Source organism: Lissotriton vulgaris, chromosome 7, assembly GCF_964263255.1.
Source record: "Lissotriton vulgaris chromosome 7, aLisVul1.2, whole genome shotgun sequence".
Taxonomy (NCBI): domain Eukaryota; kingdom Metazoa; phylum Chordata; class Amphibia; order Caudata; family Salamandridae; genus Lissotriton; species Lissotriton vulgaris.
Window position 1 is genome coordinate 1,753,767,813 of NC_141695.1, and position 17,486 is coordinate 1,753,785,298.

At 54.9% G+C, this 17,486-nt stretch overlaps 1 protein-coding gene across 6 annotated transcripts in view; it reads right to left on the bottom strand.

Moving 5' to 3' along the window:
• LIPE (lipase E, hormone sensitive type) overlaps positions 1–17,486 on the bottom strand; it is a 300,019-nt gene that overhangs the window by 82,831 nt on the left and 199,702 nt on the right. For 4 of the 6 annotated variants that reach the window (XM_086933061.1, XM_086933059.1, XM_086933060.1 and 1 more), the window contains one exon: positions 16,704–17,242. In XM_086933061.1, the coding sequence (XP_086789187.1) occupies positions 16,704–17,216 (513 nt within the window). In that variant the 5' untranslated portion in view covers positions 17,217–17,242. The remainder of the gene's footprint in view (positions 1–16,703; positions 17,243–17,486) is intronic. The other 2 variants (XM_086933062.1, XM_086933064.1) reach the window with 1 other exon arrangement.

Genomic DNA, 17,486 nt, shown 5'->3' on the forward strand with positions numbered 1-17,486 from the left:
CCTCAACACCAGGCTACTCACCCTATAGCAACGTAACCCTCCCCTACCACAGCACTGCTTCCCCCGCTCTCATGGCACTGCAATCCTCCCCTCCCTTCCTCAACACTGCTGCCCGCCCCTTCCCTGGCACTGCTGCCCTCCCCTCCCTCGGCACTGCTGTCCGCCCCTTCCCTAGCACTGCTGCTCTCCCCTCCCTCGGCACTGCTGCCCTCCCCTCTCCAGGCACTGCCGCCCTCCCCTCTCCAGGCACTGCCGCCCTCCCCTCTCCAGGCACTGCCGCCCTCCCCTCTCCAGGCACTGCCACCCTCCCCTCTCCAGGCACTGCCATCCTCCCCTCTCCAGGCACTGCTGCCCTCCCCTCTCCAGGCACTGCGGCCCTCCCCTCCCTCTGCACTGCCGCCCTCCCCTCTCCAGGCACTGCCACCCTCCCCTCTCCAGGCACTGCCACCCTCCCCTCTCCAGGCACTGCCACCCTCCCCTCTCCAGGCACTGCCATCCTCCCCTCTCCAGGCACTGCTGCCCTCCCCTCTCCAGGCACTGCGGCCCTCCCCTCCCTCTGCACTGCCGCCCTCCCCTCCCTCGGCACTGCTGCCCGCCCCTTCCCTAGCACTGCTGCTCTCCCCTCCCTCGGCACTGCTGCCCTCCCCTCTCCAGGCACTGCCGCCCTCCCCTCCCTCCGCACTGCTGCCCTCCCCTCTCCAGGCACTGCCGCCCTCCCCTCTCCAGGCACTGCCACCCTCCCCTCTCCAGGCACTGCCATCCTCCCCTCTCCAGGCACTGCTGCCCTCCCCTCCCTCGGCACTGCCGACCTCCCCTCCCTCGGCACTGCCGCCCTCCCCTCCCTCGGCATTGCCGCCCTCCCCTCTCTAGGCACTGCTGCCCTTCCCTCCCTCGGCACTGCTGCCCTCCCCTCCCTCGGCACTGCTGCCCTCCCCTCCCTCGGCACTGCCGCCCTCCCCTCCCTCGGCACTGCTGCCCTCCCCTCTCTAGGCACTGCTGCCCTTCCCTCCCTCGGCACTGCCGACCTCCACTCCCTCGGCACTGCTGCCCTCCCCTCCCTCGGCACTGCCGCCCTCCCCTCCCTCGGCACTGCCGCCCTCCCCTCCCTCGGCACTGCTGCCCTCCCCTCTCTAGGCACTGCTGCTCTTCCCTCACTCGGCACTGCTGCCCTCCCCTCCCTCGGCACTGCCGACCTCCCCTCCCTCGGCACTGCCGACCTCCCCTCCCTCGGCACTGCTGCCCTCCCCTCCCTCGGCACTGCCGCCCTCCCCTCTCATGGCACTGCTGCCCTCCCCTCCCTCGGCACTGCCGCCCTCCACTCCCTCGGCATTGCCGCCCTCCCCTCTCATGGCACTGCTGCCCTCCCAAACCCGTGGCACTGCTGCCCTCCCCTCCCTCTGCACTGCCGACCTCCACTCCCTCGGCACTGCTGCCCTCCCCTCCCTCGGCACTGCCACCCTCCCCTCTCATGGCACTGCTGCCCTCCCAAACCCGTGGCACTGCTGCCCTCCCCTCCCTCGGCACTGCCGCCCTCCCCTCTCATGGCACTGCTGCCCTCCCAAACCCGTGGCACTGCTGCCCTCCCCTCCCTCGGCACTGCCGACCTCCACTCCCTCGGCACTGCTGCCCTCCCCTCCCTCGGCACTGCCGCCCTCCCCTCCCTCGGCACTGCCGCCCTCCCCTCCCTCTGCACTGCTGCCCTCCCCTCTCTAGGCACTGCTGCCCTTCCCTCCCTCTGCACTGCTGCCCTCCCCTCCCTCGGCACTGCCGACCTCCCCTCCCTCGGCACTGCCGCCCTCCCCTCCCTCGGCACTGCTGCCCTCCCCTCTCTAGGCACTGCTGCCTTTCCCTCCCTCGGCACTGCTGCCCTCCCCTTCCTCGGCACTGCTGTCCTCCCCTCCCTCGGCACTGCCGACCTCCCCTCCCTCGGCACTGCTGCCCTCCCCTCTCTAGGCACTGCTGCCCTTCCCTCCCTCGGCACTGCCGACCTCCACTCCCTCGGCACTGCTGCCCTCCCCTCCCTCGGCACTGCTGCCCTCCCCTCTCTAGGCACTGCTGCCCTTCCCTCCCTCGGCACTGCTGCCCTCCCCTCCCTCGGCACTGCCGACCTCCCCTCCCTCGGCACTGCCGACCTCCCCTCCCTCGGCACTGCCGACCTCCCCTCCCTCGGCACTGCCGACCTCCCCTCCCTCGGCACTGCTGCCCTCCCCTCTCTAGGCACTGCTGCCCTTCCCTCCCTCGGCACTGCCGACCTCCACTCCCTCGGCACTGCTGCCCTCCCCTCCCTCGGCCCTGCCGCCCTCCCCTCCCTCGGCACTGCCGCCCTCCCCTCCCTCGGCACTGCTGCCCTCCCTTCTCTAGGCACTGCTGCCCTTCCTTCCCTCGGCACTGCTGCCCTCCCCTCCCTCGGCACTGCCGACCTCCCCTCCCTCGGCACTGCCGACCTCCCCTCCCTCGGCACTGCCGACCTCCCCTCCCTCTGCACTGCCGCCCTCCCCTCCCTCGGCACTGCTGCCCTTACCTCTCTCGGCACTGCTGCCCTCCCCTCCCTCAGCACTGCTGCCCTCCCCTCCCTCGGCACTGCCGACCTCCCCTCCCTCTGCACTGCCGCCCTCCCCTCTCTCTGCACTGCTGCCCTCCCCTCCCTCGGCACTGCTGCCCTCCCCTCCCTCGGCACTGCTGCCCTCCCCTCCCTCGGCACTGCTGCCCTTCCCTCCCTCGGCACTGCCGCCCTCCCCTCTCATGGCACTGCTGCCCTCCCCTCTCTAGGCACGGCTGCCCTTCCCTCCCTCGGCACTGCAGCCCTCCCTTCCCTCGGCACTGCTGCCCTCCCCTCCCTCGGCACTGCTGCCCTCCCCTCCCTCCCTCCCCTCTCCAGACACTGCCGCCCTCCCCTCTCTAGGCACTGCCGCCCTCCCCTCTCTAGGCACTGCCGCCCTCCCCTCTCTAGGCACTGCTGCCCTCCCCTCTCATGGCACTGCTGCCCTCCCCTCTCTAGGCACTGCTGCCCTTCCCTCCCTCGGCACTGCTGCCCTCCCCTTCCTCGGCACTGCTGTCCTCCCCTCCCTCGGCACTGCCGACCTCCCCTCCCTCGGCACTGCTGCCCTCCCCTCTCTAGGCACTGCTGCCCTTCCCTCCCTCGGCACTGCCGACCTCCACTCCCTCGGCACTGCTGCCCTCCCCTCCCTCGGCACTGCCGCCCTCCCCTCCCTCGGCACTGCTGCCCTCCCCTCTCTAGGCAATGCTGCCCTTCCCTCCCTCGGCACTGCTGCCCTCCCCTCCCTCGGCACTGCCGACCTCCCCTCCCTCGGCACTGCCGACCTCCCCTCCCTCGGCACTGCCGACCTCCCCTCCCTCGGCACTGCCGACCTCCCCTCCCTCGGCACTGCTGCCCTCCCCTCTCTAGGCACTGCTGCCCTTCCCTCCCTCGGCACTGCCGACCTCCACTCCCTCGGCACTGCTGCCCTCCCCTCCCTCGGCACTGCCGCCCTCCCCTCCCTCGGCACTGCCGCCCTCCCCTCCCTCGGCACTGCTGCCCTCCCTTCTCTAGGCACTGCTGCCCTTCCTTCCCTCGGCACTGCTGCCCTCCCCTCCCTCGGCACTGCCGACCTCCCCTCCCTCGGCACTGCCGACCTCCCCTCCCTCTGCACTGCCGCCCTCCCCTCCCTCGGCACTGCCGCCCTTACCTCTCTCGGCACTGCTGCCCTCCCCTCCCTCGGCACTGCTGCCCTCCCCTCCCTTGGCACTGCCGACCTCCCCTCCCTCTGCACTGCCGCCCTCCCCTCTCTCTGCACTGCTGCCCTCCCCTCCCTCGGCACTGCTGCCCTCCCCTCCCTCGGCACTGCTGCCCTTCCCTCCCTCGGCACTGCCGCCCTCCCCTCTCATGGCACTGCTGCCCTCCCCTCTCTAGGCACTGCTGCCCTTCCCTCCCTCGGCACTGCAGCCCTCCCTTCCCTCGGCACTGCTGCCCTCCCCTCCCTCGGCACTGCTGCCCTCCCCTCCCTCCCTCCCCTCTCCAGACACTGCCGCCCTCCCCTCTCTAGGCACTGCCGCCCTCCCCTCTCTAGGCACTGCTGCCCTCCCCTCTCATGGCACTGCCGCCCTCCCCTCTCTAGGCACTGCCGCCCTCCCCTCCCTCGGCACTGCTGCCCTCCCCTCCCTCCCTCCCCTCTCCAGTCACTGCCTCTCGCGCCCCCCCCCCCCCACCCCTCACCGCCCCCACGTCTCCCCAATACCCCCACCTCCGGGGGAGGGGCAGCAGCATTGAGGCCAGCTCTGATCTCAGCGGGAGCTGCTCAAGGCTTCAGACAAGAAGACCAAGGTCACAGTGAGAGTGCGAGCGGAGAGGGAGCGCTGAGAGCAGAAGGGCAACTGAAAGGGAGAGCGGCGAGGGAGAGATAGGAAGGAGGGAAGGTGAAGAGGGCGAGAGGGATGATGAGGGGAGATAAAGGAAGGAGTGGGGAGGACGTGAAGGACGTGACTGAGCGCGAGATGGAGGCAGGGCCGGCTTTACTTGTGCTGGGGCGGCCCGCCCCCAGCAGCCTCCTTCTCCTCGGGTGCTCCCACTGCCACCCTCCAATGGCGCCCCTCATCTCTCCAGAGCCCTTCGCTCACATGTACTTCACTTCTTTTGTAGCGATCATGCTGGCAGGCCCGGACTGGTGCTTTTGGGCAGGGCCGGACTGGGAACTGAAAGCAGCCCTGGCAAATTTTGCCAGACCAGCCCCCATCTGGCGCAAAGCGAACCAGCCCCCATCCAGCGCGTAGCGAGCGCAGCGAGCGAGCCTGACGGCCACTAGGGGGGTTTGGGAATTTTGGAAAAACGACAGACCAAAATGGTGAATTTTACAGCACATTTTTCATTACATATTCAAATTGTATCAACTTTCAAAGCACAGTAAACAGTAGATGATGACCTTAAAGAACATCAGGTTACCCACCCAGTCATATGTATTCATAGGCATTCTTTCAGAGAGCACCAAAAATAGACACAAGTAGTGAATCAGAGAGAACAAAGGCTCCCCCAGCTTCAATGTTTAGAGCCTGTGCGTGGCTCCAATGACGTGGGCATGATTGTTTTCTTAGAGCCTAGATGGCTCCTACGATGGGCATAAGTATTTCCTAGAGGGCCAAGAGGGGCCCATGTCTGCCCCCATGGTGTGGCGCAGTGGTGCCCACGTTCTTGCCATTCCGTAGAGTGTCCCTGGGAGGGACAGAAGCGGCACAGTGGTGCCAGGCCTTATGTGTAGATCCCCAGCTGCCCAGCAAGTAGTGGGCAACTGCACCGTTTAGGCCATTAGGTACTTTGGGGGACATGTTCTTTTGGCTAAAGGAGTAAGTGAGACGCACTCCTTTACCCCTACTTTGGCATCCACAGCTGCGCAGCACTTAGTGCCAGCTGCAGCGTTTAGGCCCTGTTCTTGTTCTCAGCTGCCCAGCAGGTAGTGGGCTGCTGAAAAGTTTAGGTTTGCGCAGATGGCGCACCTCTGACTGGCGCTGCCCTGGCAGCGCGCCCTGACATTCTGCGCACAGGGCATTTGAGCCCCTTTGGAGATGGCCAGTTGGCCAGGGGGACTGGTAGATGTATAGGGCGCAACGCCCTAATGTGATTGATGTACTCTGAATGTAGTGCTAGGAAATGTAATGCATTTAGCATGTGTTACGCACCCTGTGTTTTATACCTCTAAACTGTGGTTTATGATTATGAGGTTGTATAGCATATTATGGTTTATGCTAGGGAGATTATGTTTCACTCTGTGATTTACGCCCCTAATGTGAGTTTTACTTAGGAGGTAGGGTCTAATGTGTTTAGACTAGTGAGAAATTGCATAATGTGTTTATGCTGGTGAGGTTGGCGCAGGAGGTAATACGCACCTGAGGTGACTGTGGTGCATAATGTTGTTTGTTACTGGTTGTGGTGGAGTACAGTGATTACCATTGGTTACTGGTTGTATGTTTATGACCTATTTTTACTTGTACCAATTTCTGCTAAGTGTTGATCCCGACAGTGGCCGACGTGGCCCTGTCCTGTGTAAATAATCCCTTGTGAATATTGCCCGTGCCAGTTGGCACAATGTATGTTGTGTTATTACTATCTGATGTGTTGAGAATACAAAGGCTATTTTTATATAACCTTGTGTGGAGTTCCTTTTGTAGTGTGCCTGGGGTGTTGCTGCTGTGTGCGTGCGCAAATGCTTTACACATTGCCTCCGGGATAAGCCTGACTGCTCGTGCCAAGCTACCAAGGGGATGAGCAGGGGTTATCTTGGCGTGTAACTCCCTTGCCCTGACTAGAGTGGTGGTTTCTGCCTGGCTTTGGCGCAAGCCTTAGCCAACCAGAAATCCCTTTTCTAACAACTTGCATCCTAGAAGTACAATTTGGCATAACAGCCATCTGTGGAAGAATACGGAGGATGGCTTACTGAAGAATATTCTTGGCATATGGGGCACCCGGACTAAAATACTGGCACATTGAATGTAACCGTTGGCATGATAAAGGACAACCGTGGAATATCTAAGGTGGTGCAACCATGACGAAATGCTAATCCTGATACTAGAGTTTATCTTTGGCTTCAAGGTCACCCAACACTTGAATATTGAATTTCCTTACCTTGCAATGGATTTTAGGCAAATTTATGTGGAATCAATGCTTTAAAATACATTATTCTAAGTCATTTTTGACAACATTTTCCCAGTGGGGAGAACAAGCCCAATTTCTTCTAGAGGGTTCGGGAGGTGATTTGTATTGCATACCTGCTACAATTGTGTACAGATGACACCCCACTACATTCATACATCAGTAACATCAGTAACTGCGCCTCCTAAACTGACATCCTCTTTCTTGCATGCTAGTGCTTAAAGTAAAACTAGGTTAAAATATCTACAAATATAAAGGTTATGCAAAATTGAGGAAATTTCTTTGCCTGTGCACCTGCAACTCATTAGGGATGCGGGCGCAGAGGCAAACATGCCCTGAGAAGGTGCACTGTACCACTAAAAGGTGGCGCACTTTCAGTGTGATTCCTAATGGCAGCCTTCTAGAGGGGAAAATTGGAGTCCCATGAACCCCCCAGACATCCCCCTTGCTGCCTGCATTCTGAAACACGGAGCAGCTTTGAACCAGCCCCTCCATATTTCACTCTTAGTCCTCTGCCCTGGGGCAGTACATTTTTTGTCATCCATGCACAATATCCCTGTTTGCGCCTGGCACTCCTTTTGAAAGGTACGCCGTTGCGTAACAGGGAAAAGTGCACGGTATGCATAATATGTCCTCTGGAATTTACTGTATAGGAGATCACACTGTGTTGCTATTAGGTTACATAGTGAATACATGCTATGCATAGCTGCCAAGGTTTCTGATTGCTGTGAGTGACATTTTCATAATCTCAGTGTAATTATGAGTGACATTTCAACGACTATGAGTGACACTTTCTTGCAAGCAAAATCAAGCAATGAAGACGAGGGAAGCACATGAATACCAGAAATTGCATCCATTTGAGTAACAAGAAACTCTAAGAAGAACTTAAAACCGCTGAAAAGCACCAGAAATGGAAGAGCACTGCCTGGAGACAGCCTGCTGTTATAAGTTATAGAGGGCAGGCTGGCACTGGAGCTGGTCTGAATATGATCTAATTCATCTGATCATTCATGACGGTGCATCAGACCATCCTACCTTTAAGCCGGACTGGGCCCCAAGACTGCTACTCTGCCATTGGCAGTCAATATTAATGGCATGAAAATACATTACAGCACTTTGAACTCCAGGCCGCTCTCTGACAATCGAGTCACCACTCCAAGATGTTAAGGGCCCCAACTACACTGAAATTATTAGAATGTCATACAGCAATCTGAGACCTTGGCAACTATCAACACGGTCTGATCTCACCATCAGCTGCTGTCTAATTAGAGTCAGACTAAGTCAGCAGACTTACTCGAGCCCCCCAGCGCTGCATAAGGCACCGGGCATTAAGCATCAGAGCGTCAGTGTCGACGATGTTAAGACACACTGATCCACACCTTCAGTAAGTTACATTATAGGTCACAGCCAGGCAATCTCAGGCTGGCTGTTTTCAAAAACTGCGAAGTTGTTTCCTGTTTTATAGCTCATGGCTCAGGCAGTCGGTCATACATCAAAGGACCGGCGTAACTGCACCAGATCACACAAGCTGCAGGCACTGTGCCGCCAGCATTAACTTGCTCGCCTCTGCTAAACTTTAGTGACGGCGCAAATGCATTCATTAACAAGCAGCAACTGATACTAAAAGTCGTGGACACTCGTAAGACACTTCTTAGCAGCGAGGCAAGACGAGGGGAGCAATTTGGTGAGGCCGGCGCAAGTTTACTCAACCTTACAATAAAATCTATAAAGAAGTTAACTTGAAATGTGATTTTAAATGGGGAAATCACATTTAAACTAATTTTAGTAGCACGCCTTCTTACTACGAATTGGGCACATAACCATAATTTTAAAAAGAACTATTCGTTGTGCTTTGTTTATTTTATGTACATATCGTTATCGACAGTGAAATAACCCAAAACTTTGTAAAGAGAATAGTAAATCTCATGGCAGTCAGATTTCTGGCTTACCTGACTGGAAAGTGGCGTTCAAGCGGCTAATGACACTGTCTGTGCGTCCTCCTAGGCACATGGTTTAGGCCAGTGTAGAGTACCTGGCAGGCCGTGTGCTCTCTAGACTTCTCCCCAGGGTCCGACTCTGTCCATGCGGGCCTGGCAGGTGCAACGTTTCACCCTCCAGGGCCTTCCAGAACTGATTGGGTCTCTGCCGCCTCGGGGTTTCTTGAGTCCGGCTGCTGACCACAGCTAAGTTACAAGGCTCTGGTTTCCTTCAAATGAGCGAAGAGGCTGAGGGCGATGACTAGCACGATCCAAAGCCCCCTGCGACCGGGATGCATATCGAGGATTGAAATTTAATTTCACTCTGGGTTTCGTCCTCCCGATCTTGTATATAGCCGAAGGCCTTTTTTTTTTGCCACGCTTGGTTTCTCTCGTCTACATGCATGCAGAGCGCGGGGCCTGTGAGATCAATCAATCGGCCAGCTGGGCCCGGCCCCTGCTGAGAACACACTAGAGTTCTTACAAAGACCCTCCTCTGAGGCCTGCCGCAGCACACTCCTTAGGACAAGATTAGATGCCTGAACACATTACACATCCACCCAAAATGATGTTTACTCAAATCCTCACTCACGGTCAGGCCGTCACTCAGACCACAGCCGGGTCGGGGGCCGCGCTGTGTTGGTGGCAGACAGACACAGGACAGGAGGAGGGCTGCCTACTTCCAGCGGCGCAAGCAGCGCGCCAGCGGCCCTGGGCCTAGCCACCCCAGTACAATAAATTAAATGATGGTGGACTGGCCGCTCGGCGCTCCGGTCCTCGTCTCCTGGCTGGCTCTCTCTCATGATCAGGGCCTGCAACCTGCGCAGTTTTAATTGCCCCTATTCAATGCACATAAGTGAAAGACAGCACCCTAGGCGGCGCACAGACGCGCCGGAGGAGGAGGCAGGGCATAACTGCGCGCTGCGCACAGTCAAGCACCTCCCTCTCCTCCAACGTTACGCTTCCGCTTTTTTTTTTTTAGGTTGCACCGCACGTCAGTGGAGTGCAAAGGTCGACAATCAGGCTTGTGTTGCTGCCTGCTGCTGCAGTGTATGGGCGGCGTGGTGACTGAGTGAGTACAGTACTGTCTGGGTGGGGGGCCGGTTTTGGATCAGGGTCAGGGGGCTGGTTTTGTGAGTGGGGGCCGATTTTCGGTCCGACCCGACCGGTACAGCCTGTCAGTGTCAGACTGTCTGACTGACACGCTGTACCGGTCGGGTCGGACCGAAAATCGGCCCCCACTCACAAAACCGGCCCCCTGATCCAAAACCGGCCCCCCACCCCCTCCAGCCTACCGGGGGATTGCCCGGTGCCCAAAAGCACCAGTCCGGGCCTGCTTTTGGGCACCGGGCAATCCCCCGGTAGGCTGGAGGGGGTGGGGGGCCGGTTTTGGATCAGGGGGATAAACTCTAGTATCAGGATTAGCATTTCGTCATGGTTGCACCACCTTAGATATTCCACGGTTGTCCTTTATCATGCCAACGGTTACATTCAATGTGCCAGTATTTTAGTCCGGGTGCCCCATATGCCAAGAATATTCTTCAGTAAGCCATCCTCCGTATTCTTCCACAGATGGCTGTTATGCCAAATTGTACTTCTAGGATGCAAGTTGTTAGAAAAGGGATTTCTGGTTGGCTAAGGCTTGCGCCAAAGCCAGGCAGAAACCACCACTCTAGTCAGGGCAAGGGAGTTACACGCCAAGATAACCCCTGCTCTTCCCCTTGGTAGCTTGGCACGAGCAGTCAGGCTTATCCCGGAGGCAATGTGTAAAGCATTTGCGCACGCACACAGCAGCAACACCCCAGGCACACTACAAAAGGAACTCCACACAAGGTTATATAAAAATAGCCTTTGTATTCTCAACACATCAGATAGTAATAACACAACATACATTGTGCCAACTGGCACGGGCAATATTCACAAGGGATTATTTACACAGGACAGGGCCACGTCGGCCACTGTCGGGATCAACACTTAGCAGAAATTGGTACAAGTAAAAATAGGTCATAAACATACAACCAGTAACCAATGGTAATCACTGTACTCCACCACAACCAGTAACAAACAACATTATGCACCACAGTCACCTCAGGTGCGTATTACCTCCTGCGCCAACCTCACCAGCATAAACACATTATGCAATTTCTCACTAGTCTAAACACATTAGACCCTACCTCCTAAGTAAAACTCACATTAGGGGCGTAAATCACAGAGTGAAACATAATCTCCCTAGCATAAACCATAATATGCTACACAACCTCATAATCATAAACCACAGTTTAGAGGTATAAAACACAGGGTGCGTAACACATGCTAAATGCATTACATTTCCTAGCACTACATTCAGAGTACATCAATCACATTAGGGCGTTGCGCCCTATACATCTACCAGTCCCCCTGGCCAACTGGCCATCTCCAAAGGGGCTCAAATGCCCTGTGCGCAGAATGTCAGGGCGCGCTGCCAGGGCAGCGCCAGTCAGAGGTGCGCCATCTGCGCAAACCTAAACTTTTCAGCAGCCCACTACCTGCTGGGCAGCTGAGAACAAGAACAGGGCCTAAACGCTGCAGCTGGCACTAAGTGCTGCGCAGCTGTGGATGCCAAAGTAGGGGTAAAGGAGTGCGTCTCACTTACTCCTTTAGCCAAAAGAACATGTCCACCAAAGTACCTAATGGCCTAAACGGTGCAGTTGCCCACTACTTGCTGGGCAGCTGGGGATCTACACATAAGGCCTGGCACCACTGTGCCGCTTCTGTCCCTCCCAGGGACACTCTACGGAATGGCAAGAACGTGGGCACCACTGCGCCACACCATGGGGGCAGACATGGGCCCCTCTTGGCCCTCTAGGAAATACTTATGCCCATCGTAGGAGCCATCTAGGCTCTAAGAAAACAATCTTGCCCACGTCATTGGAGCCACGCACAGGCTCTAAACATTGAAGCTGGGGGAGCCTTTGTTCTCTCTGATTCATTACTTGTGTCTATTTTTGGTGCTCTCTGAAAGAATGCCTATGAATACATATGACTGGGTGGGTAACCTGATGTTCTTTAAGGTCATCATCTACTGTTTACTGTGCTTTGAAAGTTGATACAATTTGAATATGTAATGAAAAATGTGCTGTAAAATTCACCATTTTGGTCTGTCGTTTTTCCAAAATTCCCAAACCCCCCTAGTGGCCGTCAGGCTCGCTCGCTGCGCTCGCTACGCGCTGGATGGGGGCTGGTTCGCTTTGCGCCAGATGGGGGCTGGTCTGGCAAAATTTGCCAGGGCTGCTTTCAGTTCCCAGTCCGGCCCTGCATGCTGGTGTATGGAGTCAGGGCGCTTAACATCACACACATTATACAGAGACAATGAATCATACAGGAAATGTTACACAAGGCAGAGGACTGCAAGGTGTAGAAGTCATGCCATCCATACTGCTAGTGGACGGAAGGCTGCGTACGAGTGAACTCATCGAGATGCAACTAGCTGGACCAAGTCGAAGGAGTTGAACGAACTCAAGTGACTTACAGCCAGATTCATCATTGAAAATTGCGCTCGCAAAGGGCCAGATTCTGAGAATCTGGCCCTTGCGAGCGCAATTTTTGCATTTGGGATTCATCATCCCAAATGCAAAAATCGCTAATAGCAAAATCGCTAAATTGCGAGGAATTGCATTTAAGGAATCTCTATTTGAGATTCCTTAAATGCAATTCATTAACCATTTTTTTTTGCGAATTCGCAATTTTTGGCCGCTATTTACCGCGAAGTCTGACTTCATGGTAAATAGCGAAAACTTAGAAAAATGCACTTTAGTGCATTATTCTAAGTTGTATGTTACACACACATGTCCTTTGGACATGTGTGTGCGCAACACCCTGGCACCCTTGAAATCGCATCCTTATTTGCAGGGGAACACCCACCAGGATTATACTCAGAGAGAAAAACAAATATACAGGAAAGAAGATCTCGAATAAAAGATTGAACACATTTTCAGGTTTTGAAGTAAACCCAGCAAGTTCTCCATATATCCAGAAAGAGATCTACCAGATATGGATAAGCAATTTTAAAGCGTAACAAATTGATGTTGAATACAAGAAAAAGATAACTAGCAAAAATAATTCCAGACCGCCGTGCGCGAGCACAGGTGATGCTGCATTAAGAAGAAGTTTACTATATTCGTCCTGAAGAAGGTGATTGTAAACCCATTTAACTGCCGAAACGCGTTGACGCTTCGTTAACAGTTAAATCAGGAAGGGCCAACATCAGTGAGGGCATTGGTCATTAAATCCAGCCTTATGTTGCACTACATGATTTCTTGATCAACACTTCTAAGACAGATTAAATTGTCCTTTTGCTGTTCTTCTCCAATTGAATTGTAAAGATTTCATATTATGTACTGTACTGTTTTTTAAATTATGTACTTAATCTACATGTGGTGGAATGCATTTTTAATGTTTTTAATTTAATTTAATAATAAAACAGGCCGTTGTTTTTTATATGTGTTTGGAATTATCACTTTTTTACTTTTTTTCTTTTCAAATGTTTCATGTATGAATGTGATAGTCTCCAATATTGATTGGAATAGACTTTGTTGCACAAGGTGTGCTTTTGATAATTAATAACCAAAAGGGAAAAACTCTGCTTTCACTTCTTACCAACGCCATAGGTCACAAATTTAAATGCCAGACCTATTGCACTGCAAATATCTGTTCTATTTGCTATACCGCGGAATATCGGGGGAGCAGCCTCCAGAAATAGTCCACTAGAGCTAGACTAGGAACCCACCCCTGACCTCTCTATCGGGGGAGCAGCCTCCAGAAATAGTCTACTAGAGCTAGACTAGGAACCCACCCCTGACCTCTCTATCGGGGGAGCAGCCTCCAGAAATATCCACTAGAGCTAGACTAGGAACCCACCCCTGACCTCTCTATCGGGGGAGCAGCCTCCAGAAATAGTCTACTAGAGCTAGACTAGGAACCCACCCCTGACCTCTCTATCGGGGGAGCAGCCTCCAGAAATAGTCTACTAGAGCTAGACTAGGAACCCACCCCTGACCTTTCTATCGGGGGAGCAGCCTCCAGAAATACTCTACTAGAGCTAGACTAGGAACCCACCCCTGACCTCTCTATCAGGGGAGCAGCCTCCAGAAATACTCACTAGAGCTAGACTAGGAACCCATTCCTAGCCTTTCTATCGGGGGAGCTGCCTCCAGAAATAGTCTACTAGAGCTAGACTAGGAACCCACTCCTGGCCTCTCTATCAGAAGAGCAGCCTCCAGAAATAGTCTACTAGAGCTAGACTAGGAACCCACTCCTGGCCTCTCTATCAGAGGAGCAGCCTCCAGAAATAGTCTACTAGAGCTAGACTAGGAACCCACCCCTGACCTCTCTATCGGGGGAGCAGCCTCCAGAAATAGTCCACTAGAGCTAGACTAGGAACCCACCCCTGACCTCTCTATCGGGGGAGCAGCCTCCAGAAATAGTCTACTAGAGCTAGACTAGGAACCCACCCCTGACCTCTCTATCGGGGGAGCAGCCTCCAGAAATACTCTACTAGAGCTAAACTAGGAACCCACCCCTGACCACTCAATCAGGGGAGCAGCCTCCAGAAATACCCACTAGAGCTAGACTAGGAACCCACTCCTGGCCTCTCTATCAGAGGAGCAGCCTCCAGAAATAGTCTACTAGAGCTAGACTAGGAACCCACCCCTGACCTCTCTATCGGGGGAGCAGCCTCCAGAAATAGTCTACTAGAGCTAGACTAGGAACCCACCCCTGACCTCTCTATCAGGGGAGCAGCCTTCAGAAATAGTCTACTAGAGCTAGACTAGGAACCCACCCCTGACCTCTCTATCGGGGGAGCAGCCTCCAGAAATACTCTACTAGAGCTAGACTAGGAACCCACCCCAGACCTCTCTATCGGGGGAACAGCCTCCAGAAATACTCACTAGAGCTAGACTAGGAAACCCACCTCTGGCCTCTCTATCAGGGGAGCAGCCTCCAGGAATAGTCTACTAGAGCTAGACTAGGAACCCACCCCTGACCTCTCTATCAGGGGAGCAGCCTTCAGAAATAGTCTACTAGAGCTAGACTAGGAACCCACCCCTGACCTCTCTATCGGGGGAGCAGCCTCCAGAAATAGTCTACTAGAGCTAGACTAGGACCCCCCCCCCCCTGACCTCTCTATCAGGGGAGCAGCCTTCAGAAATAGTCTACTAGAGCTAGACTAGGAACCCACCCCTGACCTCTCTATCGGGGGAGCAGCCTCCAGAAATACTCTACTAGAGCTAGACTAGGAACCCACCCCTGACCTCTCTATCGGGGGAACAGCCTCCAGAAATACTCACTAGAGCTAGACTAGGAACCCACCTCTGGCCTCTCTATCAGGGGAGCAGCCTCCAGGAATAGTCTACTAGAGCTAGACTAGGAACCCACCCCCGGCCTCTCTATCAGAGGAGCAGCCTCCAGAAATAATCTACTAGAGCTAGACTAGGAACCCACCCTGACCTCTCTATCAGGGGAGCAGCCTCCAGAAATAGTCTACTAGAGCTAGACTAGGAACCCACCCCTAACCTCTCTATCGGGGGAGCAGCCTCCAGAAATAGTCCACTAGAGATAGAGCAGGAAACCCACCCCTGGCGTCTCTATCAGGGGAGCAGCCTCCAGAAATAGTCTACTAGTGCTAGACTAGGAACCCACCCATGGCCTCTCTATCAGAGGAGCAGCCTCCAGAAATACTCTACTAGAGCTAGACTAGGAACCCACCCCCGGCCTCTCTATCAGAGGAGCAGCCTCCAGAAATACTCTACTAGAGCTAGGCTAGGAACCCACTCCTGGCCTCTCTATCAGGGGAGCAGCCTCCAGAAATACTCTACTAGAGCTAGACTAGGAATCCCCGCATGGCCTCTCTATCAGAAGAGCAGCCTCCAGAAATACTCACTAGAGCTAGACTAGGAACCCACTCCTGGCCTTTCTATCAGAGGAGCAGCCTCCAGAAATACTCTACTAGAGCTAGACTAGGAACCCACCCTGGCCTCTCTATCTGAGGAGCAGCCTCCAGGAATAGTCTACTAGAGCTAGACTAGGAACCCACCCATGGCCTCTCTATTAGGGGAGCAGCCTCCAGAAATAGTCTACTAGAGCTAGACTAGAAACCCCACCCCGACCTCTTTATCAGAGAAGCAGCGGCCTGAAATACTCTACTAGAGCTAGACTAGGAACCCACCCCCGGCCTCTCTATCAGAGGAGCAGCCTCCAGAAATACTCTACTAGAGCTAGACTAGGAACCCACCCCTGGCCTCTCTATCGGGGGAACAGCCTCCAGAAATACTCTACTAGAGCTAGACTAGGAATCCACCCCTGGCCTCTCTATCAGAAGAGCAGCCTCCAGAAATAGTCTACTAGAGCTAGACTAGGAACCCACTCCTGGCCTCTCGCTCAGACGTGAGTCCCTTGCTCACTTTGCCACTGGATTCAAACAAGCCTGGCTGAAGACGGCTGAAATGCCAGAAACCGGTCCTAGGAAGCTTGAATCCGGTCCAGGGAAGGCATGGCTTGGCAGTTCGGGCTGGACTGTTCCCATGAGGCACAGGGTCAGACTGATTTGCATATGGCCATGTCTGAACTGGGGTGGCAGAGTGGGCTAAAGAACTGTGATGGATTAAACCCAGATCTGTTGACTGGGTGTGAGTGTTTGATTGGTTCGGATGCTCCGTCCATCACCACCCCCTTTTGTACCGCTCTCTATCAGAGGAGCAGCCTCCAGAAATAGCCACTAGAGATAGATTAGGAACCCCACCCCTGGCCTCTCTATCAGAGGCCCAGCGACCAGGAACATTCTTCTAAGATCCCACCCACACCACCACCAGCACCAGCAAAGGACCAGAGACCAGGAATGGTCTCCAAGGATCCCAATTCGGCCTCTGTAGCGGGAAGCAGCCTCTGGGATAGTCTTCCAAAGCCAGGGAAGGACCTCATTATCAAGTCCTCTCTAGAGGAGATTAGTACCCACGCGTAATCTCCCACAACGAGAAGAGGAGACTATTCATTTTTCCTAGCGGGGAATTAGCCACATATTAACTCGAACTAGAAGACAAACCCCTAAGTCTTACCTGGAATCCCAAGCAGCGGCCATAAAAACAGCCCTTGTGCATAGTGCAGTACTCCTTGAGAAACTCCTCCGTGAGCCCGTGGTCCTCCTCGAAGAACAGATTTCCATGCCGGTTGGCAGTGAGCAGCCTCTGTGCGAAGTACACCAGAGCACGGAGCTGGGTGAGAGCTGTGCAGTAGGCCTCCAGCTCCATACAGTTATGGTTGGTCCTGAAGAAGATGCTGCGGCGGTTGGTTGCCACATAGCGGGACTTGTGGATGATGTGCTGCACGCAGGCCAGCACCAGCTTCATGAGGCTGCGGTAGCCATTGGCCGGAGTCTTCTCGTCAAAGTCGAAGATGTGATAGAAGCTGGCAAAGTTGCCCATGGCGGTCTCCAGGACGCGGGCATGTTCTTGAATGCTGGTGAAGGCTGCCACAAAGCGCTGTCCCAGCTCCGCAGCGTTCCCCTGGAAAAAGGCTATGTTGTCCTCAGCCAGGGAGTGCAAGGTCTGGAAGAGGGGCCGGTTGTCCATGGACTCGGGGGGCTGCGGCAGAGCTTCTGGGAAAACAGAAAGAGCCATGAGTGGGATTTTGCAATGAGTTCACTACAAACACAGTGAGAAATTACTGGCACATGCATAAATCTGTGCAGAAAGGGGACTGATGTGCAGCCCAAGTGATCCCAAAACGCACTGCGGCATGGCCCCTCAGACTACTGGGAGTAACACACCATTGCTACGGTCTGAGTAATTCCAGCATGCACTCTGGCAACAAACGAGTTGTCTCAGGACACCGAAAGAAGC